The sequence below is a fragment of the Oncorhynchus clarkii genome, chromosome 1 (assembly GCF_045791955.1).
Source record: "Oncorhynchus clarkii lewisi isolate Uvic-CL-2024 chromosome 1, UVic_Ocla_1.0, whole genome shotgun sequence".
Classification (NCBI taxonomy): domain Eukaryota; kingdom Metazoa; phylum Chordata; class Actinopteri; order Salmoniformes; family Salmonidae; genus Oncorhynchus; species Oncorhynchus clarkii.
The window spans coordinates 11,588,077-11,616,016 of record NC_092147.1 but is presented as its reverse complement, the minus strand read 5'-3'; the positions used below and the strand labels follow the sequence as shown (position 1 = coordinate 11,616,016).

The following is a 27,940-nucleotide window of genomic DNA, read 5'->3' as shown; positions in this document are numbered from 1 at the left end:
AAACTGATCTATTTGACAGACTACCTATCATTTTGATGTATATTACCTTGAGACCACTGCTAGCTACATAAACCCAGGGGTGGGATTAGAATTTAGATTTAGATTGGTAACTGACTAAAATCAGTGAGAATGCAGGAATTCAGCTCAGAAACATGTTTGACATGTCAAAATAATGATTGCACTTTGGGACCTCTGTTCCCACGCATTCTGCCCCAATTCCACCCCACATGATAGACTGCAGTTTAATGTGTGTTCGCGTGCCCAGATACCATTGGCAGAGAGACAGGTTTTCACTTTTCACGTCTTGGCTTTACATTGGTATGCAAGATGTCCAAACAAACATTGAAATTCATGCATGACTCAAAGGAAAAGCAAATCATCTCTCTTCCACTCCAACATCCAATGATGGCACTGCTCCCGCTCAATTCTCTTTTCATTTTGTTCACTTTGTCTTCGTGACCACTTGTATTGTACAGTAACCCTGTCTCTCTGTTTGATTGACAGCTGAGGCCGTTCCCCCACCTGGAGCAGGACGTCCTGAGTGAGTGTCTGTCGGTGCAGCACTTGCAGGGCTCCGCCCCCTCCCAGCACCAGCACCTTAACTGCCCTACCCCCGCGCAGCAGCACCTGTTCAACGGGAAAGACGGCCGCTCCCTCGGACTGGGACAAGACATCTTCACAGGTGCACACCGGAGGTCACTCTATCCACTAACCCCTGGCCTCTAACCTTTAACCCCAGATCCTAATACTTCAGTTAGAATTTGCCTGTAGTGGAAGATTTAGGATCAGCTTACCCTTTCCAATTCTTAACCGTAATCATTAAGGAGGGAAATGAAACTGACCCTAGATCAGTGTGTAGGTGCAACTTCATCCTACTCTGACCTTTAACCCCATATATGACCAATCCATCAACACACTGATCTACAGTTGAAGTCGGAAGTTTACATACACCTTAGCCAAATACATGTGAACTCAGTTTTTCACAATTCCTGACATTTAAACCTAGTAAGAATTCCCTGTCTTATTTCAGTTAGGATCACCACTTTATTTTAAGAATGTGAAATGTCAGAATAATAGTAGAGAGAATGATTTATTTCAGCTTTTATTTCTTTATCACATTCCCAGTGCGTCAGAAGTTTATATACAATTAGTATTTGGTAGGATTTCCTTTAAATTGTTTAACTTGGGTCAAACGTTTCGGGTAGCCTTCCACAAGCTTCCCACAATAAGTTGGGTGAATTTTGGCCCATTCCTCCTGACAGAGCTTGTGTAACTGAGTCAGGTTTGTAGGCCTCCTTGCTCGCACACTCTTTTTCAGTTCTGCCGACAAATTTTCTATAGGATTGAGGTCAGGGCTTTGTGATTGCCATTCCAATACCTTGACTTTGTTGTCCTTAAGCCATTTTGCCACAACTTTGGAAGTATGCTTGGGGTCATTGTCCATTTGGAAGACCCATTTGCGACCAAACTTTAACTTCCTGACAGATGTCTTGAGATGTTGTTTCAATATGTCCACATAATTTTCCATGATGCCATCTATTTTGTGAAGTGCACCAGTCCCTCCTGCAAGAAAACAACTCCCACAACATGATGCTGCCACCCCCGTGCTTCACGGTTGAGATGGTGTTCTTTGGCTTGCAAGCCTCCCCCTTTTTCCTCCAAACATAACGATGGTCATTTTGGCCAAACAGTTCTATTTTTCTTTCATCAGACCAGTGGATATTTCTCTAAAAGGTATGATCTTTGTCTCAATGTGCAGTTGCAAACCGTAGTCTGGCTTTTTTATGGAGGTTTTGGAGCAGTTGCTTCTTCCTTGCTGAGCGGCCTTTCAGGTTACGTCGACTCGTTTTACTGTGGATATAGACACTTTTGTACCTGTTTTCTCCAGCATCTTCACAAGGTGCTTTGCTTTTGTTCTGGGATTGATTTGCACTTTTTGCACCAAAGTACGTTCATCTCTAGGAGACAGAACGCGTCTCCTTCCTGAGAGGTATGACGGCTGCGTGGTCCCATGGTGTTTATACTTGCGTAGTATTGTTTGTACAGATGAACGTGGTACCTTCAGGCTTTTGGAAATTGCTCCCAATGAGCTGATTTATTTTGATTTTACCATGATGTCAAGCAAAGAGGCACTGAGTTTGAAGGTTGGATACATCCACAGGTACACCTCCAATTGACTCAAATTATGTCAATTAGCCTATCAGAAGCTTTTAAAGCCATGACATAATTTTCTGGAATTTTCTAAGCTGTTTAAAGGTAAAGTCAACTTAGTGTAATTAAACTTCTGACCCACTGGAATTGTGAAACAGTGAATTATAAGTGAAATAATATGTAAACAATTGTTGAAAACATTACTTGTGTCATGCACAAAGTAGATGTCCTAACCGACTTGCCAAAACTATAGTTTGTTAACAAGAAATTTGCGAGTGGTTGAAAAACGAGTTTTAGGTCTCCAACCTAAGTGTATGTAAACTTCCGACTTCAACTGTATCTTTCATACTACAGTAAACTTTGACATTTGAAATGATGGCAGACACTGTCCCAGCACTGATTTCCTGTTATGAAGACAATACTGGCCTGAGTGTGTTAAACTCAATCTCATGCTGATTTTGATACTGATACTAATTAATTAGACCTGATTCGGTTTAGAAACAAGTCCTCTGTGTTTTACAGGAAAATGTTAGCTCCACTTTCCCTCAGAGTATTTTCTATTTGAAAAGGACTGGGTGTAAATCAAAATGAGATGTACAATATTAATAAAGAACATCTGCAAAGAACGAACAATTGTGATTTGCAAATAAAACTGACCTTCGATTCACGTTCAAAAAGTGCTTACTTTTTTATTAAATTTGGAAATCTCTGAGATCATATAGACTATAGTAGTAAGCCAGTGACTTGTGAAAGAGAGGTTCATGACCAGGAAGAAATATAGTGGTACTTTGGAGGAAAGGAGAGATGCCCTGCACTGTTCACAATTTATGGACACATCTGCCATTGTTTGCTCAGATAGTCCAATCCAGACGCCCCATCGTTCTCTCTTATTGTTACGGGAACACAATGCACACTTACTGGGGGGACTATAAAAGCTCAAGTTGTCTTTGATTATTGAATCGATTCTTTCAATCTTGGCTTCTTTCCTTCCCTCTGCCTTGAGTGGATGTGTTGCAAATGGTTTCTAGGCAAGAGCTGTTGTGTTGGTGTGGCTGTATTAGTTGATTAAGAGGCGTTTGAGTATGCTGTGTTTGTTGGGGTTGAAGAAGAAGTGATGAGTCTTCTCCTTCGCATGTGTTGGACTTTGTTCTCTGAAGGAGGATAGTCAGCAGGATTGGCAATGTAGGGAGACTCTACGATGTTAACACTTTTAGAGCTGACAGTGAGTAACACTTCTAGAGCTGACAGTGAGTAACACTTCTAGAGCTGACAGTGAGTAACACTTCTAGAGCTGACAGTGAGTAACACTTCTAGAGCTGACAGTGTGTGAGTGTGTAGAGTCCTGTGAGTGTGCATCTCCTCCCTTAAGGCTGTCTCATCGTTGCCGGTGATCAGGCCTTCCACCGATGTGTCGTCAGAAAATTTGATGATGGTGTTGGACTCATGCGTGGCCATGTAGTCATGAGTGAACAGGGAGTGCAGGAGAGGACTAAGCACACATCCCTGTGGGGCCCCGTGTTGAGTGTCAGCATGACGGAGGGGGTGTTGCCTACCCTCACCACCTGGGGTCGGCCTGTCAGGATGTCCAGGTTCAGTTGCATAGTGATGTGTTCAGTCCCAGGGTCCTAAGCTTGTTGATGAACTTGGACGGGACAATGGTGTTGAACGCTGAGCTGTAGTCAATGAACAGCATTCTCACATAGCTATTCCTCTTATCTAGGTGGTTGAGGGCACTGTGGAGTACAATTGAGATTGCGTCGTCTATGGATCTGTTGGGGCGGTATGCAAACTGGAGTGGGTCTAGGGTGTCTGGGATTGTGGAGTTAACGTGTGCCATAACCAGCCTCTCAAAGCACTTCATGATTACAGATGTGAGTGCTACAGGGCGGTAGTCATTGTGGCATGAAGCCATGGAATTCTTGGGAACAGGAATGATGGTGATCAGCTTGAGACATGTGGGGATTACAGACGGGGACAAGGAGAGGTTGAAATTACCGTGAATATGCCTGCCAGTTGATTTGCGCATGCTCTGAGAACGCGCCCTGGAATATTGTTCGGCCCTGCGGCCTTGCGAGTGTTGATCTGATTAAAGACCTTACTCACGTTGTCCTCGGAGATCGAGATCACCCAGTCCTCTGGTTCGGCGGGTGCCCTCAGGCACAGTACTGTGTTGTTATTGTCAAAGTGTGCATAAAATGCATGAGTTTGTCTGGAAGAGAGGCATCATTCGGTGTATCACAGCTGTGACTTCCTTTGTAATCCGTAATAAACTGTAGCCCCTTCCACATGCGGCTGGCGGTGGAGCCTGTGTAATATGATTCCACCTTATTCCCATATTGTCCTTTTTCTCATTTGATGACTCTACAGAGGTCATAGTGGGACTTTTTGTACTTGTTCCTGTTTTCAGATACAGCCTCAGGGTTGTCTGTGATAGCCCTGTGTGCTGTAGCCCTATCCTTTAGTTTAGAGCCAACCTCTGTGTTAATCCAGGGCCTTTGATTGGGGAGGCAGCGAACCTTCACTGTGAGGACAATGTCGCTGATGCATTAACTTATGAAGCTAGTGACGGCTGTGGTTAGCTCGTCGATTTTATCGGCAGTGTCTCCAGAACATGTTCCAATAAACACTAGCAAAGCAGTCCTGTAGCATAATCTCTGATTCTGATGTCCATTTCTCAACAGAGCGAGTCACAGTTACTTCCTGTTTGAGCTTCTGCTTGTAGACAGGAAGCATGAGCATGGAGTCATGATCCGATTTGCCAAATGGCGGACGAGGGATGGCCTTGTATGCTTGTTTGTGGGTAAAGTAACAGTGGTCTAGGACTTTATCGCCCCTAGTGGCGAAGGAGACGTGTTGATGAATGTTGGGCATCACGTGTCTTAATGACGTTGAATTAAAATCTCCGTTAACAAGAAAGGCAGCCTTCGGGTGCACGTTTTTCTGCTTGTTTATAGCCTCATACAGTTTGTTAAATGCCAGCTTGTTATATTTCTTGTCCTGAGGTGGAATGTAGACAACAGTCATGATAACAGCTGAAAACTCCCTCGCGAGGTATGAAGGGTCGACATTTTACCATCAGGTATTCCAAGACCGGTGAACAATGGGTCGAGACTTCCACTGCGCTCGAGTCAGCACACTATTTGTTGTTGATGAAGAGACAACCCTCTCCCCCTCTCCATTTCCTTAATTTATTGATTTTGTATGAATCATTTATTTACAACACATTCAACATATCACACTAACCAAACAACAACAAACAAAAAACCACATGTAAACGCATGACACCATTGTTCTCTCTCCTATTTTGACTCATTCACATTTTAATACTTTCCTTTTCTTTGCACAATTTCATCCTAACAAACAATTGAAATACAAATGTTGCATGTATGGAAGGTCCTGCAACAGAATTTTAAGAACAATAAATAAATAGGTAATTAATATGATTATTTCTCATTATGTACATTATTTGTATAAATGTACACTACCGGTCAAACGTTTTAGAACACCTACTCATTCATTGTAGAATAATAGTGAAGACAACAAAACTATGAAATAACACATATGGAATCATGCAGTAACTTTTCAAGTTTCTTCAAGTGCAGTTGTAAACACCATCAAGCGCTATGATGAAACTGGCTCTCATGAGGACCGCCACAGTAAAAAGAAGACTCAGAGCTACCTCTGCTGCAGAGGATAAGTTCATTAGAGTTAACTGCACCTAAGATTGCAGCCCAAATAAATGCTTCACAGAGTTCAAGTAACAGACACATCTCAACATCAACTGCATGAATCAGGCCTTCATGGTTGAATTGCTGCAAAGAAACCCCTACTAAAGGACACCAATAAGAAGAAGAGACTTGATGGGGCCAAGAAACATGAGCAATTAGAGCAACATTAGCAACATTAGACCAGTGGAAATGTGTCCTTTGGTCTGGAGTCTAAATTTAAGATTTTTGGTTCCAACCGCCGTGTCTTTGTGAGACGCGGTGTACGTGAACGGATGATCTCCACATGTGTATTTCCCACCGTAAAGGTTGTGTGGGGGAGCTTTGCTGGTGACACTGTCTGTGATTTATTTGAATTCAAAGGCACACTTAACCAGCATGGCTACAACAGGATTCTGCAGCGATATGCCATCTCATCTGGTTTGCGCTTAGTGGGACTATCATTTGTTTTTCAACAGGACAATGACACAACACACCTCCAGGCTGTGTAAGGGATATTTTACCAAGGAGAGTGATGGAGTGCTGCATCAGGTGACCTGGCCTCCACAATCACCAGACCTCAACCCAATTGAGATGGTTTGGGATGAGTCGGACCGCAGAGTGGAGGAAAAGCAGCCAACAAGTGCTCAGCATATGTGGGAACTCCTTCAAGACTGTTGGAAAAGCATTCCAGGTGACTACTTCATGATGCCAAGAGTGTGCAAAGCTGTCATCAAGGCAAAGGGTAGCTACTTTGAAAAATATAAAATATATTTAGATTTGTTTAACACTTTTTTGTTACTACATGATTCCATATGTGTTATTTCATAGTTTTGATGTCTTCACTATTATTCTACAATGTAGAAAATATTAACAATAAAGAAAAACTCTTGAATGAGTAGGTGTGTCCAAACTTTTGACTGGTAGTGTACAGGTGTGGCCAAAAGTTTTGAGAATGACACAAATATAATTTTCACAAAGTTTTCTGCTTCAGTGTCTTAAGATATTTTTGTCAGATGTTACTATGGAATACTGAAGTATAATTACAAGCATTTCATAAGTGTCAAAGGTTTTTATTGACAATTACATGAAGTTGATGCAAAGAGTCAATATTTGCAGTGTTGACCCTTCTTTTTCAAGACCTCTGCAATCCGCCCTGGCATGCTGTCAATTAACTTCTGGGCCACATGGCAGCCCATTCTTGCATAATCAATGCTTGGAGTTTGTCAGACTTTTTGGGGTTTTGTTTGTCCACCCTCCTCTTGAGGATTGACCTCAGGTTCTCAATTGGATTAAGGTCTGGGGAGTTTCCTGGCCATGGACCCAAAATATCTATGTTTTGTTCCCCGAGTCACTTAGTAATCACTTTTGTCTTATAGCAAGGTGCTCCATCATGCTGGAAAAGGCATTGTTCCTCACCAAACTGTTGGGATGGTTGGGAGAACTTGCGCTCGGAGGATGTGTTGGTACCATTCTTTATTCATGGCTGTGTTCTTAGGCAAAATTGTGAGTGAGCCCACTCCAGGCCATCCTCCAAAAGTCTTCGCCTCACTGTGTGTGCAGATAAACTCACACCTGCCTGCTGCCATTCCTGAGCAAGCTCTGTACTGGTGGTGCCCCGATCCTGCAGCTGAATCAACTTCAGGAGATGGTCCTGGCGCTTGCTCGACTTTCTTGGGCACCCTGAAGCCTTCTTCACAACAATTGAACCGCTCTCCTTGAAGTTCTTGATGATCCGATAAATGGTTGATTTAGGTGCAATCTTACTGGCAGCAATATCCTTGCCTGTGAAGCCCTTTTTGTGTAAAGCAATGATGACGACATGTGTTACCTTGGGGATAACCATGGTTGACAGAGGAGAACAATGATTCCAAGCACCACCCTGATTTTGAAGCTTCCAGTCTGTTATTCGAACTCAATCAGCATGACAGAGTGATCTCCAGCCTTGTCCTCGTCAACACTCACACCTGTGTTAACAAGAGAATCACTGTCAGCTGGTCCTTTTGTGGCAGGGCTGAAATGCAGTGGAAATGTTTTTTGGGGATTCAGTTCACTTGCATGGCAAAGAGGGCCTTTGCAATGAATTGCAATTCATCTGATCACTCTTCATAACATTCTGGAGTATATGCAAATTGCCATCATACAAACTGAGGCAGCAGACTTTGTGAAAATTAATACTTGTGTCATTCTCAAAACTTTTGGCCACGACTGTATATACTAGGCTGTGTCAGAGCACAAAAAATTGTCAAAGACTCCAGTTACCCAAGTCATAGACTGTTCTCTGCTACCACACGGCAAGCGGTACCGGAGCGCCAAGTCTAGGTCCAAAAGGCTCCTTAACAGCTTCTACTCCCAAGCCGTAAGAAAACTGCTGAACAATTAATCAAATGGCCACCCGGACTACCCACTGTATATAGGCTCAATATTGTTATTTTATAGCGTTAGTTTATTTTGTATTTTTATGTAATATATTTTTTATATTATTATTTATAAATGTTTTACTTTAGTTTATTTAGTAGATATTTTCTTAACTCTGTTTTCTTAAAACACCATTGTTGGTTAAGGACTTGTGAGAAAGTATTTCACAATAAGGTTTCACAAAACACCTGCTGTTTTCGGCACATGGCAAATACGATTTGATTTGAACATCAGATCGGCAGTTATTTACCCCAATTCCGGCTTCAACTTTGACTTAAACTCAACTGCCCTGGGTTCTTTCTGTAATTCCAACCCAATTTGTGGGTTATCCAAGAGGAAACCATGGTGTTACAGAGGCAGGAGGGGGCTAGAAGCTATTGTGAATTCCATGAAAGTAGACGATGTGAGATGGTCCTCCCGCTTTTTAACATTCAGAATGTTAACAGTATACATGACAATGGCACCAACTACAAACTAAGCCTCTTAATGTACCGAAATCCTTCTTTAAGAAGATCAATGAAATGATCCCTACATTTAAATGGAATTCAAAGCAATCCCCACGTCACTTTAGAGAAATTAATTTTGTCAAAATATAAAGGAAGCATGGCACTTCCAGATATTAAAACGTATTACATATCATATGTAACAAGAACAACGTGGTACTGGAATTACCCAGCAAAATAACACCCCTCTTACTTAGCAATTGGAGAAAAAATGTCCCACCACTTCCTACTTAGACTGATAGCATAAGGAATATTACCTGAATATCTGAAAGACCATCCAAAAATATCTGCTTCTTGGAATGATCTTAAAATTGTTGGAAATAAATTAGAAATCTCCTTATGCACCTCCTTTCAAACAAATATCTGGAGTAATTCACACATATGAATTAATGACAGACTGGTATTGTGGAGATATTGGCTACAGATGGGAGTTTGGACCGTGTCCGATTTGTATAAAGATGGTCAAATGATGGGTCTGAATGAACTAAAGGATATGACCAGCTTTACCAACCATTGTAAGATAATTCAGATTGTACAGGCAGTCAAGTCAGTAGATAGAACAATTACATTTGAACATGATTTGAACAAATTGGAAAGTTTCAGAAAGTATGTCCGTTCCCAAAAACACCTGGCTTCTAGAGTGTATAAATTCTTAAACTAGAAAACAAGGGAGTAAAGATTTGAAGATGAAAATACAATAAATTGAATGGAAAAATAGGTGGGAATACGTGCTGAGTGCCTAAAACACAAATGTTTCATAAAAAATACGGAAGTTTACATACACCTTAGCCAAATACATTTAAACTCAGTTTTTCACAATTCCTGACATTTAATCCTAGTAAAAATTCCCTGTCTTAGGTCAGTTAGGATCACCACTTTATTTTAAGAATGTGAAATGTCAGAATAAGAGTTAGAGAGAATTATTTATTTCAGCTTTTTATTTCTTTCATCACATTCCCAGTGGGTTCAGAAGTTTACATACACTCAATTAGTATTTGGTAGCATTATCTTTAAATGGTTTAACTTGGGTCAAATGTTTTGGGTAGCCTTCCACAAACTTCCCACAAAAAGTTGGGTGAATTTTGGCCCATTCCTACTGACAGAGCTGGTGTAACTGAGTCAGGTTTGTAGGCCTCATTGCTCGCACACCCTTTTTCAGTTCTGCCCACAAATCTTCTATAGGATTGAGTTCAGGGCTTTGTGATGGCCACTCCAATACCTTGACTTATTGTCCTTAAGCCATTTTGCCATAACTTTGGAAATATGCTTGGGGTCATTGTCCATTTGGAAGACCCATTTCTGACCAAGCTTTAAGTTCCTGACAGATGTCTTGAGATGTTGTTTCAATATATCCACATAATTTTCCACGCTCATGATGCCATCTATTTTGTGAAGTGCACCAGTCCCTCCTGCAGCAAAGCACCACCACAACATGATGCTGCCACCCCCGTGCTTCATGGTTGGGATGGTGTTCTTTGGCTTGCAAGCCTCCCCCTTTTTCCTCCAAACATAACGATGGTCATTATGGCCAAACAGTTAAATTTTTGTTTCATCAGACCAGAGGACATTTCTCCAAAAAGTATGATCCATGTGCAGTTGCAAACCGTAGTCTGGCTGTTTTATGGTGGATTTGGAGCAGTGGCTTCTTCCTTGCTGAGCGGACTTTCAGGTTATTTTGATATAGGATTTGTTTTACTGTGGATATAGATACTTTTGCACCTGTTTCCTCCAGCATCTTCACAGGGTCCTTTGCTGTTGTTCCGGGATTGATTTGCACTTTTCGCACCAAAGTACGTTCATCTTTAGGAGACAGAACGTGTCTCCTTCCTGAGTGATATGACGGCTGTGTTGTCCCATGGTGTTTATACTTGCATACTATTGTTTGTACAGATGAACGTGGTACCTTCAGGCTTTTGGAAATTGCTCCCAAGGATGAACCAGACTTGTGGAGATCTAAAAAAAAAAAATTGGAGGTCTTGGCCGATTTATTTTTAAACCTTTATTTAACCAGGCAAGTCAGCTAATAACAAATTTTTATTTTCAATGACGGCCTAGGAACAGTGGGTTAACTGCCTGTTCAGGGGCAGAACAACAGATTTGTACCTTGTCAGCTCAGGGGTTTGAACTTGCAACCTTCTGGTTACTAGTCCAACACTCTAACCACTAGGCTACCCCAGGGCAGTTTGAAGGTAGGCTATGAAATACATCCCCAGGTGCACCTCTAATTGACTCAAATTATGTCAATTAGACTATCAGAAGCTTCTAAAGTCATGACATAATTTTCTGGAATTTTCCAAGCTGTATAAAGGCACAGTCAACTAAGTGTAGGTAAACTTCTGACCCACTGGAATTGTGATACAGTGATATTGTGATATAAGTGAAATAATCTGTCTGTAAACAATTGTTGGAAAAATGACCGACTTGCCAAAACTATAGTTTGTTAACAAGACATTTGTGGAGTGGTTGAAAAATGAGTTTGACTTCAACTGTATATTTAATAGAACTTACTGGACTCCATCTAAAATGTAAAAGGCAAAAATGACAACCGATAGCAAATGTTGAAGATGTACAGTGCTTTCGGAAAGTATTCAGACCCCTTGACTTTTTTTCACATTTTGTTACGTTACAGTCTTATTCTAAAATCGTTTTTTCCCCTCATCAATCTACACACAATAACCCATAATGACAAAGCAAAAGAGGTTTTTAGAATATTTGCCAATGTATTAAAAAAAACAGTGTCCTAGAGTTTTGTACACTATGGTTGCACATGTGACATTCTTGTAGAAATTAGGTAAAACGGATCTAAGTTTGCCTGCATTAAAGTTCTTGTCCACTAGGAGCGCCGCTTCTGTATGAGAGTTTTCTTGTTTGCTTGAGTGTAGTATTAGTGCCAGCATCAGTTTTATGTGGTAAATAGACGGCTACAAAAAATATAGATGAAAACTCTCTTGGTAGATAGTGTGGTCTACAGCTTATCATGAAGTACTCTACCTCCGGTCGAGCAATACCTGGAGACTACCTTAATATTAGACATCACGCATCAGCTGTTATTGACAAATAGACAGACACCCCCAGCCCTCGTCTTACCGAACATAGCTGTTCTGTCCTGACGATGCACAAAAAACCCAGCCAATTGTATATTATACATATTTCAGCCATTTCTTAGTGAAACATAAGATATTACAGTTTTTAATGTCCCTTTGGTAGGAAAGTCTCGAACGGAGCTCATCCAGTTTATTATCCAGTGAATGCAAGTTGGCTAATAGAACGGATGTGAAAGGCGGATTCAAAAGTTCTCGTCGATTATAAGTTTGTTTGATAGGCCCAATCTTACTCAGGAAAATGTTTTTCTTCCTTTTAGGACCTGAATTATTGTTTTTCCGGATACACTGCTAGTGCACATAACTTCAACTGCTTCAAGTCCATAGGTCCATGTCATTATGACAGGCTACAAGTCTGGCTATGCCACCAAGTGTCATCTACAAACACCAACATAACCCTTCAGAACCTTCATAGAACCCCCTACAAATTCACAGAGAATCCTGACAGAACTCACACAGAACACTTTCAGAATCATCACAGATCCTTGTTAGAACTGTCACACTCACAATCAAACATTTCTCAGTTCCGTCACAGAACCCTCTCAGAACCCACATAAAAAACCCATATAGAATCCTCACAGAACGCTCCCGGAACCGTCCCCAAACGCTAAGGGAACCCCTGCGCCGCTGAGCCGAGCGATGAAATTGAAGAAATCACAGCCATTATTTGTAGAATGTTTTCTGGTCTGGTAGCAGATGTTGGGGCTGAAGGGGAAACCGTTTAAGGTCTGTGATTGATGATTTGGGGGTAATGAATCAAGCTTGTAACCATTTCAAAGAGCTGTCACACAGGCCATTCTTCCACTTGAGCACAGCTGGGGGAACAGTACTGCAGAAACCAGGAGCAGTCCTCTCCTCACCGCCTCACTTCCCCTGGACACTGGGAAAGACATTACAGACAGGACAGCGAGGAGAGATTTACAGTACAGGAGGAGCAGTGGGGAGCAGAGGGGGCTGCTGACTGGAGTCTCTTGCCCCTCTTAGGCAACCTGAGAGCCCCAGGATGGAACTCAGCTGACCCCTGGCAGAGCTGAGCTGAGCTCTTTCAAGTGGAGCTCTCAGCAGAGCATTCAGCTGTCATTGGGATTTTTCATGAGCTTCTCTCTCACTGTTACAATGGTGATGTGAATCACCGTCCAACAGGACTGTTTTCTGATGCTCAGAAGGCAACGTCAGACACATTTAGACTTCTACAAGTACTAATGGGCTGGCACACACACACGCGCGCACACACACACATGCGCACTCACAAATCACAAGCCACAGAGCCTGCTCTCTCACCTCCACTCAAGTCTTATAAAATCTTCTCATGAAGTCTCTACTATTCTTTGTAAGAAATAGCATTGTATTCAATAACGAAACATTTCAAGTGGAACTGACAGTTTTAATTGCTTTGCAGTTATGAAACAAACAGACTATCATAAGAACAGTCATGAATATCAAATTCCCAGTTTATGCTTCAAAACCAACTTTATAAGAGGTTTTAAAAATAAAATCTATTTAACTCAAAATTCCATGACGTACACTAAGATATTGTTGGCAGAATAGATGGATGCAGTTCAAAGCATGATTAATATAATTCACCAATATATTTCTTTGTAGTCCCAAAAATATTGCTATCAGGTTGTAAATCACAGCTGGCCTGGTACATTGTTTGCTGCCTCCACCCATTCAGGATGCACTGGTTCAGTTTCAATGACTCAATATTTTGAACAGAAACGGACAAATGTAACTAAGGCTGGGAACGTCAATACAATCAAACTAGCAAGAGCAATGATCAAAAGTCAGTCGTAACGTAGCTAATAGGGCTGGCACACACACAAGCAAGTATAAATGAGTCAATGGTTGATTCATCTACTTTATGAAATTACAGCCTGATGCTCTCGGATTGGTGAATTGAACTTCAATTACGCTGCTTTCTTATGTCAGGTTTACAGCGCGCAGCGGAGGAAAAGTGTACGGACATATGCCACAGGCCCAGCTAGGTTAATAAAATGTTGCAGTCTGGCTTCGGCTTTTAAGCTTCACAATGAATAACCAAAAAACTAAACCTGCAACAAAATGCCATGCAAAGGAGAAACATGTAGGAAGGCCAATTACAGCAACATTTGAGTAGTAGGCTAGCTATTCAACTACAATACATTTTGAGTGCACCATACATACATGTATTCAACCGCACCAGTGATACATGCAGAGGGTGGTGCGGTCTGCCCAACGCATCACCGGGGGCAAACTACCTGCCTTCCAGGACACCTACACCACCCGATGTCACAGGAAGGCCATAAAGATCATCAAGGACAACAACCACCCGAGCCACTGCCTGTTCACCCCGCTATCATCCAGAAGGCGAGGTCAGTACAGGTGCATCAAAGCTGGGACCGAGAGACTGAAAAACAGCTTCTATCTCAAGGCCAGACTTAAATATTATTCGATCTAATATGTATATATTTCTTAATTCCATTATTTTACTTTTAGATGTGTGTATTGTTGTGAATTGTTAGATACTACTGCACTGTTGGAGCTAGGAACACAAACATTTCGCAATAGCATCTGCTAAACATGAGTATGTGACCAATACAATGTGATAAGTGGACATTATAAAGGGCCATATTTTTTTCTAATAAAACAGTGGCCAGTTTGAGTTGCAGTTGCACGTTTTTTGTAAACACAAATATATTATGTCTATTTTGTTCAATATGGCTTGTGCGCTGATTGAGTTTGACAGCCCTAGGATAGCGTACCAATTTATGTAGCTAGCTATTTTTTTTAGCAAGCTAAAAACGCGGCGCCTAACGTTAGCTAGCTGCTGGGAGGATGCCATGTCATTGAAGGAATGAGCGAGTGACCGACTTTTCGCCTCATACAGTGCATTCGGAAAGTATTCAGACCCCTGACTTTTTCCACATTTTGCTACGTTACAGCCTTATTCTAAAATTGATTAAATAAAACATTTTCTTCATCAATCTACACACAATACCCATAATGACAAAGTGAAAACAGGTTTTTAGAAATTGTAGCAAATGTATAAAAAAAAAATATTTAAAAAAATGATTTATTATGTATTCAGAGGCTTCGCTATGAGACTCGAAATTATGTTCAGGTCCATCCTGTTTCCAATGATCATCCTTGAGATGTCCTACAACTTGATTGGTGTCCACCTGTGGTAAATTCAATTGATTGGACATGATTTTGAAAGGCACACACCTGTCTATATAAGGTCCCACAGTTGACAGTGCATGTCAGAGCATAAACCAAGCCATGAGGGCGAAGGAATTGTCCGTAGAGCACCGAGACAAGATTGTGTTGAGGCATAGATCAGGGGAAGGGTACCAAAAAATGTCTGCAGCATTGAAGGTCCCCAACAACACAGTGGAAGAAGTTTGGAATCACCAAGCCTCTTCCTAGAGCTGGCCACCAGGCCAAACTGAGCAATCGGGAGAAGGGCCTTGGTCAGGGAGGTGACCGAGAACCAGATGGTCACTCTGACAAAGTTCCTCTGTGGAAATGGGAGAACCTTCCAGAAGGACAACCATCTCTGCAGCACTCCACCAATCTGGCCTTTATGGTAGAGTGGCCAGACGGAAGGCCTCATCCTTTATAAAACCCTCTTAGCCCCCCCCCCCCCCCATCTACTGCAGTCATCATCCTCCACATACAACACCAGTTCTGCTAGTCACATTCTGTTAAAGGTCCCCAAAGCACACACACATCCCTGGGTCGCTCCTCTTTTCAGTTCGCTGCAGCTAGCGACTGGAACGAGCTGCAACAAACACTCAAACTGGACAGTTTTATCTCCATCTCTTCATTCAAAGACTCAATCATGGACACTTTCTGACAGTTGTGGCATAGTCATTTACAACAATAACAATGTCTACACTGTATTTCTGATCAATTTGATGTTACAGTGCATTGCGAAAGTATTCGGCCCCTTTGAACTTTGCAACCTTTTGCCACATTTTAGGCTTCAAACATAAAGATATAAAACTGTATTTTTTTGTGAAGAATCAACAACAAGTGGGACACAATCATGAAGTGGAACAACATTTATTGGATATTTCAAACTTTTTTAACAAATCAAAAACTGAAAAATTGGGCGTGCAAAATTATTCAGCCCCCTTAAGTTAATACTTTGTAGCGCCACCTTTTGCTGCGATTACAGCTGTAAGTCGCTTGGGGTATGTCTCTATCAGTTTTGCACATCGAGAGACTGACATTTTTTCCCATTCCTCCTTGCAAAACAGCTCGAGCTCAGTGAGGTTGGATGGAGAGCATTTGTGAACAGCAGTTTTCAGTTCTTTCCACAGATTTTCGATTGGATTCAGGTCTGGACTTTGACTTGGCCATTCTAACACCTGGATATGTTTATTTTTGAACCATTCCATTGTAGATTTTGCTTTATGTTTTGGATCATTGTCTTGTTGGAAGACAAATCTCCGTCCCAGTCTCAGGTCTTTTGCAGACTCCATCAGGTTTTCTTCCAGAATGGTCCTGTATTTGGCTCCATCCATCTTCCCATCAATTTTAACCATCTTCCCTGTCCCTGCTGAAGAAAAGCAGGCCCAAACCATGATGCTGCCACCACCATGTTTGACAGTGGGGATGGTGTGTTCAGGGTGATGAGCTGTGTTGCTTTTACGCCAAACAAAACGTTTTGCATTGTTGCCAAAAAGTTCAATTTTGGTTTCATCTGACCAGAGCACCTTCTTCCACATGTTTGGTGTGTCTCCCAGGTGGCTTGTGGCAAACTTTAAACGACACTTTTTATGGATATCTTTAAGAAATGGCTTTCTTCTTGCCACTCTTCCATAAAGGCCAGATTTGTGCAATATACGACTGATTGTTGTCCTATGTACAGAGTCTCCCACCTCAGCTGTAGATCTCTGCAGTTCATCCAGAGTGATCATGGGCCTCTTGGCTGCATCTCTGATCAGTCTTCTCCTTGTATGAGCTGAAAGTTTAGAGGGACGGCCAGGTCTTGGTAGATTTGCAGTGGTCTGATACTCCTTCCATTTCAATATTATCGCTTGCACAGTGCTCCTTGGGATGTTTAAAGCTTGGGAAATCTTTTTGTATCCAAATCCGGCTTTAAACTTCTTCACAACAGTATCTCGGACCTGCCTGGTGTGTTCCTTGTTCTTCATGATGCTCTCTGCGCTTTTGACGGACCTCTGAGACTATCACAGTGCAGGTGCATTTATACGGAGACTTGATTACACACAGGTGGATTGTATTTATCATCATTAGTCATTTAGGTCAACATTGGATCATTCAGAGATTCTCACTGAACTTCTGGAGAGAGTTTGCTGCACTGAAAGTAAAGGGGCTGAATAATTTTGCACGCCCAATTTTTCAGTTTTTGATTTGTTAAAAAAGTTTGAAATATCCAATAAATGTCGTTCCACTTCATGATGTTGTTGATTCTTCACAACAAATTACAGTTTTATATCTTTATGTTTGAAGCCTGAAATGTGGCAAAAGGTCGCAAAGTTCAAGGGGGCCGAATACTTTCGCAAGGCACTGTATATATATATATATTTATATATATATATATGTATATATATATATTTTTTTTTGTAATAAGTAATACAGCATTTGTTTTTTTGTGTTTTGGTTGTTTCTGTTTTGTTTTAGTTTCAGGTTCGTGGTGGAACCCTGTTCTTAGAGGGGGGGTGATGTCCCTCCCACTCTGTCTGCTGGGTTCTCCTGTTTGGTAGTTTGCTTGTTGCAGAGCTGGGGAGGATGTCAGCTGATGTGGTACACCTGGGCAGGCTTGACCTGCAGGCTATAAAGGGTGGCACATCAGCCAACACTCTCTTCCCTGCCTGACTGGCAGGCTGGCTTCCACCACCTTTTGGTTTTTGTTTTGTTTTCACCATACAACACCCTCTCCACTCATCCACACACTGCACATACTACTGATCCTACAGACGTCCACAGCTCATGTTACATTTTTGTATTTATTACTATTTAGTTTAATAAATGTATTCCTTTTTACATTTAAGTAATGTGTGGTCTCCCTTTGCTGTTATGAACTATAAGCCAGGTCATAACACTATAGAATGACTTATTATATGTAATTCCCAAACATCCTATGGATTTGTGAAAATGACCATATGTAAGTGCTCGCTTCTCAGAAATTGTAAAAAATAAAATAAAAAGTGTCACATTCTTCCTGGGGGTGTATATGAACAGATTTTAATAAGATTTCATGTTGCTAAAACGCTGTCAGTTCCACTCTAAAGGACAATCGAGGCCAACCCCGTTGGCAGCATAAATAATGTACTGTAAATCACAAACAGCACAAAACAGAACATTCTATTTTTCAAAACCGTCTCTGATTGGATGATCAGTTGTCAAAACAAAAGCTTGTTGCTATGAAAAGCCATTTAATTTGGAACATGGCTGAGCAAGGACCTAGAGTTGATTCGGCACATTTTGTGAATTAACTTTGTTTGTCTTTCAGGCCTGTACACTGGCTCCAGCACCCCCCATCACTGTGTTTCGATGGAGCTCCTCTCCCCAGGACCAGCCCCCACCACTGGCTCAGCCTCTGCCCCTGATCTGCCCCCCAGGCAGTCCCGCCTGGAACGGGACCTGAGCAGCCCGCATTCTCTGTCCCCTCTGTCCACCATGGAGAGCACACGCGATGGGTGAGTTCCCTACTATACATACACTACTGGTACATGTAGTTCATTAGACACAAACTCAGTTGGGTATACTCTTGTTCAGTGGCATCAATTCAGCTAAACCTAGGGTATGCCATGTGGGTTGTGGGGGGGGTTAGAAGTAGAAGATGATTTACTGCATTTCTACACAATTTAAAAACTCTAAAATGCTATTTGGAGAACAGCAAAAACAAACAAAACTGACCCCATCTATTAACTATCACCACAGTATTAAGTTTAACGGTAGGTCATAATAAATTGACTCATTTGCTTGTGGAAAGGCGCATACAATGCAACGTGAAATAGATGCATAATACACGCTATGAAGTCACTACAAGGCCAAGTTAAAGGGCCGACATCCATAGGTGGTTTTCCTGCTGTAGCAAACTGGCTGAAATGAATATCTTTCATCTGTATGACGTCGACCTAGCCTGGAAAAGGGAATTATTGACTCAAACTTTCCAGTGGTACTAATCAATGATAAAGACAGTAAATATGCACACACTCACTGCAGATATGTTGCTTATGTTTCATTTAAAGTTGACTGGATGAAATGTGTTTATTTTTTTTAAAACATTTTTCACTCTGATAATAACACTATGCCGTTCAGGCATGCATTGTTCAGAACTGTCTGTTTTGCTCACAGTGATTGAGTTATATTATTAGCCTAAATTATGACTATGCAATCTACTCATGACATTAAGGATAGTAGCCTATCTTACATTAGTCTGTAAATGTGATGATATGCATGCAATCCTTTATTATAAATGTGCAATTTTATGATGAATAAAAAGCTTTCCCAAACTTTAAACTCACCTGATAATTAATGGATGAGGTCAATTTTGTTTGTTTTTGCTGTTCTCTAAATAGCATTTTAGAGTTTTTTAAAATTGTGTAGAAACTTCCCCAAAAATCATTCACCCCCCCCCCCCCCCCAGAGTGTGACATGACAATACCTATTGTTTAGGCTGATGAAATAGTATCTCCCTCCAGAAGGGCTCTGGGTCGGTGGTCAGCTGAACTACCTCTGGGATGTGATCGTTATTACAGGACAGCTGTGTTGTCATCACTGTGGGACATCACAATGTCTTCATCGATAAGATCATGCTGATCCCAGCACAGTGTGGGGACACTTGGGAAATATAAATTATTGCTCTGTTGTGTGTCAACCAAAATCAGTACAATCCCTATATTGGTGCAAAACCCAATCATTTTAGCAGTCTTAATCCAAACCCATGCCCTATGTCCCACATGGCACCCTATTGCCTATGTAGGGCAATTATTTTGACCAGCGCCCTTAGGGAACCTCATAAGGCTCTGGTCAAACGTAGTGCACTACAGTATGTTGGGAATAGGGGTCAAAAGTAGTGCACTACAGTATGTAGGGAATAGGGTAGCATTTTGGAAGCGGCCATAGCGATGAACCTTCAGATTAAGCATGGAGGTCAGGATGAGGTCACAATGATGCAGCCAATAATATCCACTATTTCTGGCATTGTGTCCAATGATCCACAGGTCCAATTGAGTCCCCACTGGGGGTGACAGAGGACTCCCAATGACCTAACAGTTTGGCCCACGATTATACAAAGGTTTCAAAGATAAACTGTCAGAGCAGTGTGGTGCTGACTCCTCTTGTGTTTTTGTGTAGCTCATTAACAGCACTTAACCTTTCAGTTCTTTAAACATGTACTCCATGTTGATTTAGCCCTGTCCTTGCGAACTGTTACCACTTTTATTTGGCATGGCACACAACAGTGTGTCAACTAGTATTTAGAGGCAAAGTTCTAACCAGATTCTCTTTTTAGAAATACATGTTGGCTAGAAAATAACAATATAGTGGTATAATACTACAATACCTATTGTCTTTTATTATGTAGAATGATAGGACACTACTAACCAGGTTCCCCAATGTTTAGTATAGAGATGCTATGCTAACAGAGCGCCAGCTACCGTCTGTTTGATTAAAGAGGCACTGAGTCCTGCTGCAGATTAACAAACACATGTCACACTCTGGTTACTCACTGTCACTCACTCACTGGGTTTACTTCAGTTCCTCTGATCAGGTCCAGTGTTTCCTCTCGCTCTCTCCCTCTCTCGCTCTATTTCTCTTAGCATGTTTCCTATTAGTGTCTACGAGAACCAGCAGAGCACAGTAACAAAGCCAACATGTCGTCAGGAGGTTTTGTATGTACTGTACAAAACAATGGGGTGAAAACCAGAGAGAGAGAAAATGAGAGCATTAAAACAGATTGGGAGGCAATGGGGATATAATGAAGCATTGCAAAAATGGTAACAAAATAATAGTTTTTCTTAGATTGGTGTGTGTGTGTGTACTTAAATCACACATTTACCTTGTTAATGTGTGCATTAACAAGGTAAAGTTTAAGAAACACCGATGATTACTTGTGAATTTGGCGTGAGACATGGTGGACAGGTCCGTTTCCAGCATAAACAGTGAGAAAAGCAGACATGGTAACCGTAGCAGATGTAAACGTGCTGGAGCTGCAATGGGTTGTCATGTTAGACCTGGTACTTTCTGGAAAGTGCTGTGTTTTTTCAAGCATTAACAGCAGGAATAGAGCTCTGTAGAATTACAATGTGGTTTCAGGACTTCTTGGTACGTAGTACTACTTACAATTACTGCTACTTGGATAGAGACAGAAAGTGAAAAGAGCGTGCTGAGGATATTTTAACACCAGTTACACTACAACAGAGACACACGCTCGCACGCACACACACCACTATGATGAGATATTGGATGTGAGACAGGGATCTGTTTTTCAGCAAGTTTTATGAGGTCCATCTGAAATAGACCACTGTGAGTGTACAGTAAGTTTCCTTACAAATGAAAATAAAGGGCCAGCTGGTAAGACACAGGCCATAAGTGATCGCTCTGGTTCAGGTCTGTCCGTTTGTCCACCCAACACTCCTATCTGTACGTCTGTGATGCCATGACAGCCTTTCATTACAAGAATTACAGCAATTTGTGCATTTCATCAAATTGGAATATCTAACCATAGAAAATGTACAAATATCTAACCATAGAAAATGTACAAATGTCTAACCTGAATATGTTTTTGCGAATGTCTAACCGAAGAAAATGTACAAATATCTAACCGAAGAAAATGTACTGCATTCGGTAACTGGACTACTTTATCAGCCCATCTAAGACAGAGAGACAGCTGTGCCAGGACCTACAACAAGCTGGGTATGAAACGTCTACTTACATTTGCCTGAAGGTGGAGCATTTGATTACATGTTTAAAGCCTTGAGTATACAGGCTACTGCCAAAGTCAATAGCAACGCCACACTTGTTTTTCCCAAACGATTTAGCAGGACATTAAACATTTTGACAAAATGATCTAACTAACCTGACTAGTGCTGCGGCAGCCTCTGACCTCATCGCTAAATGTGTTTACCCTGGCTCAAATGGGCCATTTAGAGTCATTTTACTTTGTAAATACCAGTGTCATTTTTCTGACGCTAATATTAAAATATGCCAGTTAAAATACTTGATCTGTGCATGTGCTTGAAGGTCGGTGCTGGAGCTAGAAACACTTGGGGGGTCTCTCACAGACGTGCCCATTCTACAGTTGGTAAAGCCTTTAGCAGTAGCGATGATGGGTGGTAAGGGATGTCATTCAGTGCCTTCTATAATGGTATTTTTTCCTGTGTATTGACATTAGAGCCCCTCTGGAAATATTAGTTTGACCTGGTTTGGTACCTTGTGAAGCACAAGGAACTGTGATTGACACAATCTAATTGAATTAGAGTGGCTGCAGAGACATCATTAACAGATCATGTTCTGAGGGGAGACATTCATCTGCAGCACAGTCAGCGATGAACTCAGTGCCATCAGTCCTCCCATCTTTCCATCAATTATCAGCCTTAAATCATCTGCACAGAGTATCAATCTCCGAAGTCAAACAAAAACATTCCATTATAGTCATTACTTCTACTGGCTGTGGTCAGAGCCAAATATAAGACTCTGGTCATGGTAGTAGTAGGCCTAGTCGTGGTTTTGTGGTCCAACTTGGTTATAAACACAAATTACTGCCTTGGCCTAAATGGTTTATTCAAAGAACAATTCAGACAATTCAATGTCTAAATTATCTTACAACAGATGGCATTTATGGAGTGTTTCAGTGTTTCCTACAGTGTTTTCCGCGGTTAGCTCAATAAAACTAACAGATAGCTTATATGGGCCCAGGAAAAGCTCCTTGACTGCTTAGGTTTGGGCCGTAGGGTTAGGTTAGCTCAGCGCTACCCATCTCTCACGCGTGGCTTGATCACGCTAACCAGAACCAGGCGTGTTTCCACTATCCCGCGCCAAGCCACGCTTGCCAATCCATCAGAGGGGATTAACAGCGGCCCGCTGAAGGGGGATGGACAGGGGGAAGGTGGGTCTGATCCATTAACGGACGGGAGGAAGGGGAGTCTGATCCATGGTCACTAGTGGGACAGGAAGGGCAAGTGATGGAAGACGAACGAGGAGCAGAGTTGCTCTCCTCGTGGATCTTCATTCAGAGCAGCTCTCCTCGTGGATCTTCATTCAGAGCAGCTCTCCTCGTGGATCTTCATTCAGAGTAGCTCTCCTCATGGATCTTCATTCAGAGCAGCTCTCCTCGTGGATCTTCATTCAGAGCAGCTCTCCTCGTGGATCTTCATTCAGAGCAGCTCTCCTCATGGATCTTCATTCAGAGTAGCTCTCCTCATGGATCTTCATTCAGAGCAGCTCTCCTCGTGGATCTTCATTCAGAGTAGCTCTCCTCGTGGATCTTCATTCAGAGTAGCTCTCCTCATGGATCTTCTTTCAGAGTAGCTCTCCTCATGGATCTTCATTCAGAGTAGCTCTCCTCGTGGATCTTCATTCAGAGCAGCTCTCCTCGTGGATCTTCATTCAGAGCAGCTCTCCTCATGGATCTTCATTCAGAGCAGCTCTCCTCATGGATCTTCATTCAGAGTAGCTCTCCTCATGGATCTTCATTCAGAGCAGCTCTCCTCATGGATCTTCATTCAGAGTAGCTCTCCTCATGGATCTTCATTCAGAGTAGCTCTCCTCGTGGATCTTCATTCAGAGCAGCGAGCTGTCTTAATTTTTCTTTCCATCTTTCCATCCCCTCATAACTCCCAGGTGGCGCAGCAATTTAAGGCACTGCATCTCAGTGCTATAGGCGTCACTACAAACCCTGGTTCAATTCCAGGCTGTATCACAACCAGCCTTGATTGGGAGTCCCATAGAGCGGTGCACAATTGGCCCAGCGTCGTCCAGGTTAGAGTTTGGCCGGGGTATGCCGTCATTGTAAATAAGAATTTGTTCTTAAAACTTGCCTAGTTAAATAAAAAATAAAATAAAAATCCCTGAGGACAGAACCAAGCCTTAGAGGACAGATCCTAGAACAGTGAAGGATTGCATCACTGCCAATTGTATTTTTGGCTTCTTATAGACTGTATATAACCAGACAGAGTATTCAGTTCTGATAACGTCCATGTCCCTCCATATACACCTGCATGTGTTGTAGGAATGTGAATACGTTTGGTTGGATTGTTTTGGCCCGAGGGTGATGTTACAGTGTCCAGGTTGGAATGTGAATACGTTTGGTTGGATTGTTTTGGCCCGAGGGTGATGTTACCGTGTCCAGGTTGGAATGTGCAGTCTTGATTCGTTTGGTCTGTCCTAAGAGTTCTGAAGCCAAGCTTATTGCAAGGCTCAATCTATGTCTGCTGAATCAAATCGTATTCCCGGAATCATGTTCACTTCAACGTATTGCATTGAGTCATATTCACTCAGTCATATAAGTCAGTATTATTCCTAAATCAGTTAAACACAATCTTATTCCCTAAATCAGGTAAATGGAGTCCTAGTCCCTAAGTCAGGTAAACAGAGTCCTAGTCCCTAAGTCAGGTAAACAGAGTCCTGGTCCCTAAGTCAGGTAAACGGAGTCCTGGTCCCTAAATCAGGTAAACGGAGTCCTAGTCCCTAAGTCAGGTAAACAGAGTCCTAGTCCCTAAATCAGGTAAACGGAGTCCTAGTCCCTAAGTCAGGTAAACGGAGTCCTAGTCCCTAAGTCAGGTAAACGGAGTCCTAGTCCCTAAGTCAGGTAAACGGAGTCCTAGTCCCTAAATCAGGTAAGCGGAGTCCTAGTCCCTAAGTCAGGTAAACGGAGTCCTAGTCCCTAAATCAGGTAAACAGAGTCCTAGTCCCTAAGTCAGGTAAATGGAGTCCTAGTCCCTAAGTCAGGTAAACGGAGTCCTAGTCCCTAAGTCAGGTAAACAGAGTCCTAGTCCCTAAATCAGGTAAGCGGAGTCCTAGTCCCTAAGTCAGGTAAACAGAGTCCTAGTCCCTAAATCAGGTAAACGGAGTCCTAGTCCCTAAGTCAGGTAAACGGAGTCCTAGTCCCTAAGTCAGGTAAACGGAGTCCTAGTCCCTAAGTCAGGTAAGCGGAGTCCTAGTCCCTAAGTCAGGTAAACGGAGTCCTAGTCCCTAAATCAGGTAAACGGAGTCCTAGTCCCTAAGTCAGGTAAACTGAGTCCTAGTCACTGAGTCCTATCCATTGTACTATTGCTAGTAAGCTGTGTCAAAGATGCTCTGGCTGAGTGATTCAAGCAGTGAGTTCTCTCATTTGCCAGCCAGTTCTTTTACACTCACTCTCACCCCCCTTCAATCTTAAACCCTGACCCCAACATCTTACCCCTAGCCCTCATCATTGATCTAAAACCCTCACCCCAACATCTTACCCCTAGCCCTCATCATTGATCTGAAACACTCACCCCAACATCTCATCCCTAGCCCTCATCATTGATCTGAAACCCTCACCCCAACATCTCACCCCTAGCCCTCATCATTGATCTGAAACCCTCACCCCAACATCTTACCCCTAGCCCTCACCATTGATCTGAAACCCTCACCCCAACATCTTACCCCTAGCCCTCATCATTGATCTGAAACCCTCACCCCAACATCTTACCCCTAGCCCTCATCATTGATCTGAAACCCTCACCCCAACATCTCACCCCTAGCCCTCATCATTGATCTGAAACCCTCACCCCAACATCTCACCCCTAGCCCTCATCATTGATCTGAAACCCTCACCCCAACATCTTACCCCTAGCCCTCATCATTGATCTGAAACCCTCACCCCAACATCTCACCCCTAGCCCTCATCATTGATCTGAAACCCTCACCCCAACATCTCACCCCTAGCCCTCATCATTGATCTGAAACCCTCACCCCAACATCTCACCCCTAGCCCTCATCATTGATCTGAAACCCTCACCCCAACATCTCACCCCTAGCCCTCATCATTGATCTGAAACCCTCACCCCAACATCTCACCCCTAGCCCTCATCATTGATCTGAAACCCTCACCCCAACATCTCACCCCTAGCCCTCATCATTGATCTGAAACCCTCACCCCAACATCTCACCCCTAGCCCTCATCATTGATCTGAAACCCTCACCCCAACATCTCACCCCTAGCCCTCATCATTGATCTGAAACCCTCACCCCAACATCTCACCCCTAGCCCTCATCATTGATCTGAAACCCTCACCCCAACATCTTACCCCTAGCCCTCATCATTGATCTGAAACCCTCACCCCAAAATCTCACCCCTAGCCCTCATCATTGATCTGAAACCCTCACCCCAACATCTCACCCCTAGCCCTCATCATTGATCTGAAACCCTCACCCCAACATCTCACCCCTAGCCCTCATCATTGATCTGAAACCCTCACCCCAACATCTCACCCCTAGCCCTCATCATTGATCTGAAACCCTCACCCCAACATCTCACCCCTAGCCCTCATCATTGATCTGAAACCCTCACCCCAACATCTCACCCCTAGCCCTCATCATTGATCTGAAACCCTCACCCCAACATCTCACCCCTAGCCCTCATCATTGATCTGAAACCCTCACCCCAACATCTTACCCCTAGCCCTCATTGTCCATCCTGATCTCAGTCAATAGCCTATCTGGTAGCAGTTACTCTGTCAATCTACCTAGAAGTCAGGGGTCAACCACACTCTCACAACAGAAGGGGTAAGGGGTGGCTAGCTGGCTGCCTGGAAAAAGGCTGTCAAGAGAGGAAGAGGAGGAGGAGAAGGAGGATGAACAGGGAAGGTGAATACCAGGGGAGAAATGTATACTCTGTGCAACATATGAAAGATTCCCCTCATTCCTTGAGCCTGAGCGCAGGCGGCAGCTGGCAGTGATTAGCTTATGATTCACTTTAGCTGCACATAGAGGCTGCTTGTAAAAATATGAACAGTATAACTGTTTCCTGAGTTTGTGCTGACAGCACCTCCTGGGGGAGTGCCGCTCTCTGTAGAAACACATGGCGGCAGTGCTGGCCCGTGCCAGCGGACGGATTAACCATGATCGCCGCTAGCTTGGGGCCGCGCGAAGTGCTAATGCTATGCAGGGAGAAAACGTTGGTTCGACACTGCGTTGGGTGTCTTCAGTGGAGAGGTGTGTGGCTCTCTAAGCTCAAGAGGCAGAAGAGAGAGGGTTTGTAGCTGAAAAAACAGAGGCCTGAGTCCATAGTTAATACATGGATAGGTTCCAAATAGATAAATATTACATGGTCACACTCTAAATAACTATCTTTGACATATATCTCTATCACCTTTCTTTTTTTAATCCTTTATTTAACCAGGTAAGTTCCATTGAGATAAAAAATAAATAATAATAATTCAAGGGAGCTGTGCCTGTAACCCCCTAGTCCAAGCCCTGTCTAAGCAGGGGCAGGGGAGGGGTTTAAGAAGGTCATACCAAGGATCATTTAGCGATTTGATTTAGAATTTTAAGACCCCTTGAAGTATAAAAAAAAAAAATTGCTGAAAAAACAATTGGTGCTTTACTGCTATTAGCCCGTACAAACACATTGAATAATAGTTTGTAGGCCAAACCGTTCGGACACTACAGACCATTTTGTGAGAATACCAATTTCCAGGATGTCTCATGGTCTGACAAACACTGCTCTAGATCTGCCATTTTTCATAGTGCTACATAGGCGGAGGCGGTGGATTGAGATGCATCCAATGCCAAAAAACAGATATCTAGCTTAAACTGACACATTTTTATGGGGATTTTTTTTACTATGCTAATTGAATTTCTGCGGGGGCATGGGACATCAACCTTAGGGGTTATTAATCTGTTCCTGTGGAGTGTAGAAAGTGTCTACCAGGTAGCGTCTTAGCACTGGGTGGGTCCTGACCTTGTCACTGAGCTAGCTCTCTCACAAGGTTAGAGCTGCGTCATCTGGGGGCTATGCCGCCTCCAGCAACTCTCTGTCATCACATTCACAGAGCTCGTACTGCAAACCATATGCATCCATCCACGGCACATAGTAACACAGCAACAGTTTTTGTGTGTTGGTATTCCAGAAATGCAA

The 27,940-nt window shown here is 42.6% G+C and overlaps 1 protein-coding gene across 1 annotated transcript in view; it reads left to right on the top strand.

Annotated features, from left to right (window-relative positions):
* LOC139421902 (zinc finger protein GLIS1-like) overlaps window positions 1-27,940 on the top strand; it is a 149,688-nt gene that overhangs the window by 115,029 nt on the left and 6,719 nt on the right. The window contains exons 7-8 of the mRNA XM_071173071.1: window positions 505-682; window positions 18,341-18,527. Of these exons, the coding sequence (XP_071029172.1) occupies window positions 505-682; window positions 18,341-18,527 (365 nt within the window). The remainder of the gene's footprint in view (window positions 1-504; window positions 683-18,340; window positions 18,528-27,940) is intronic.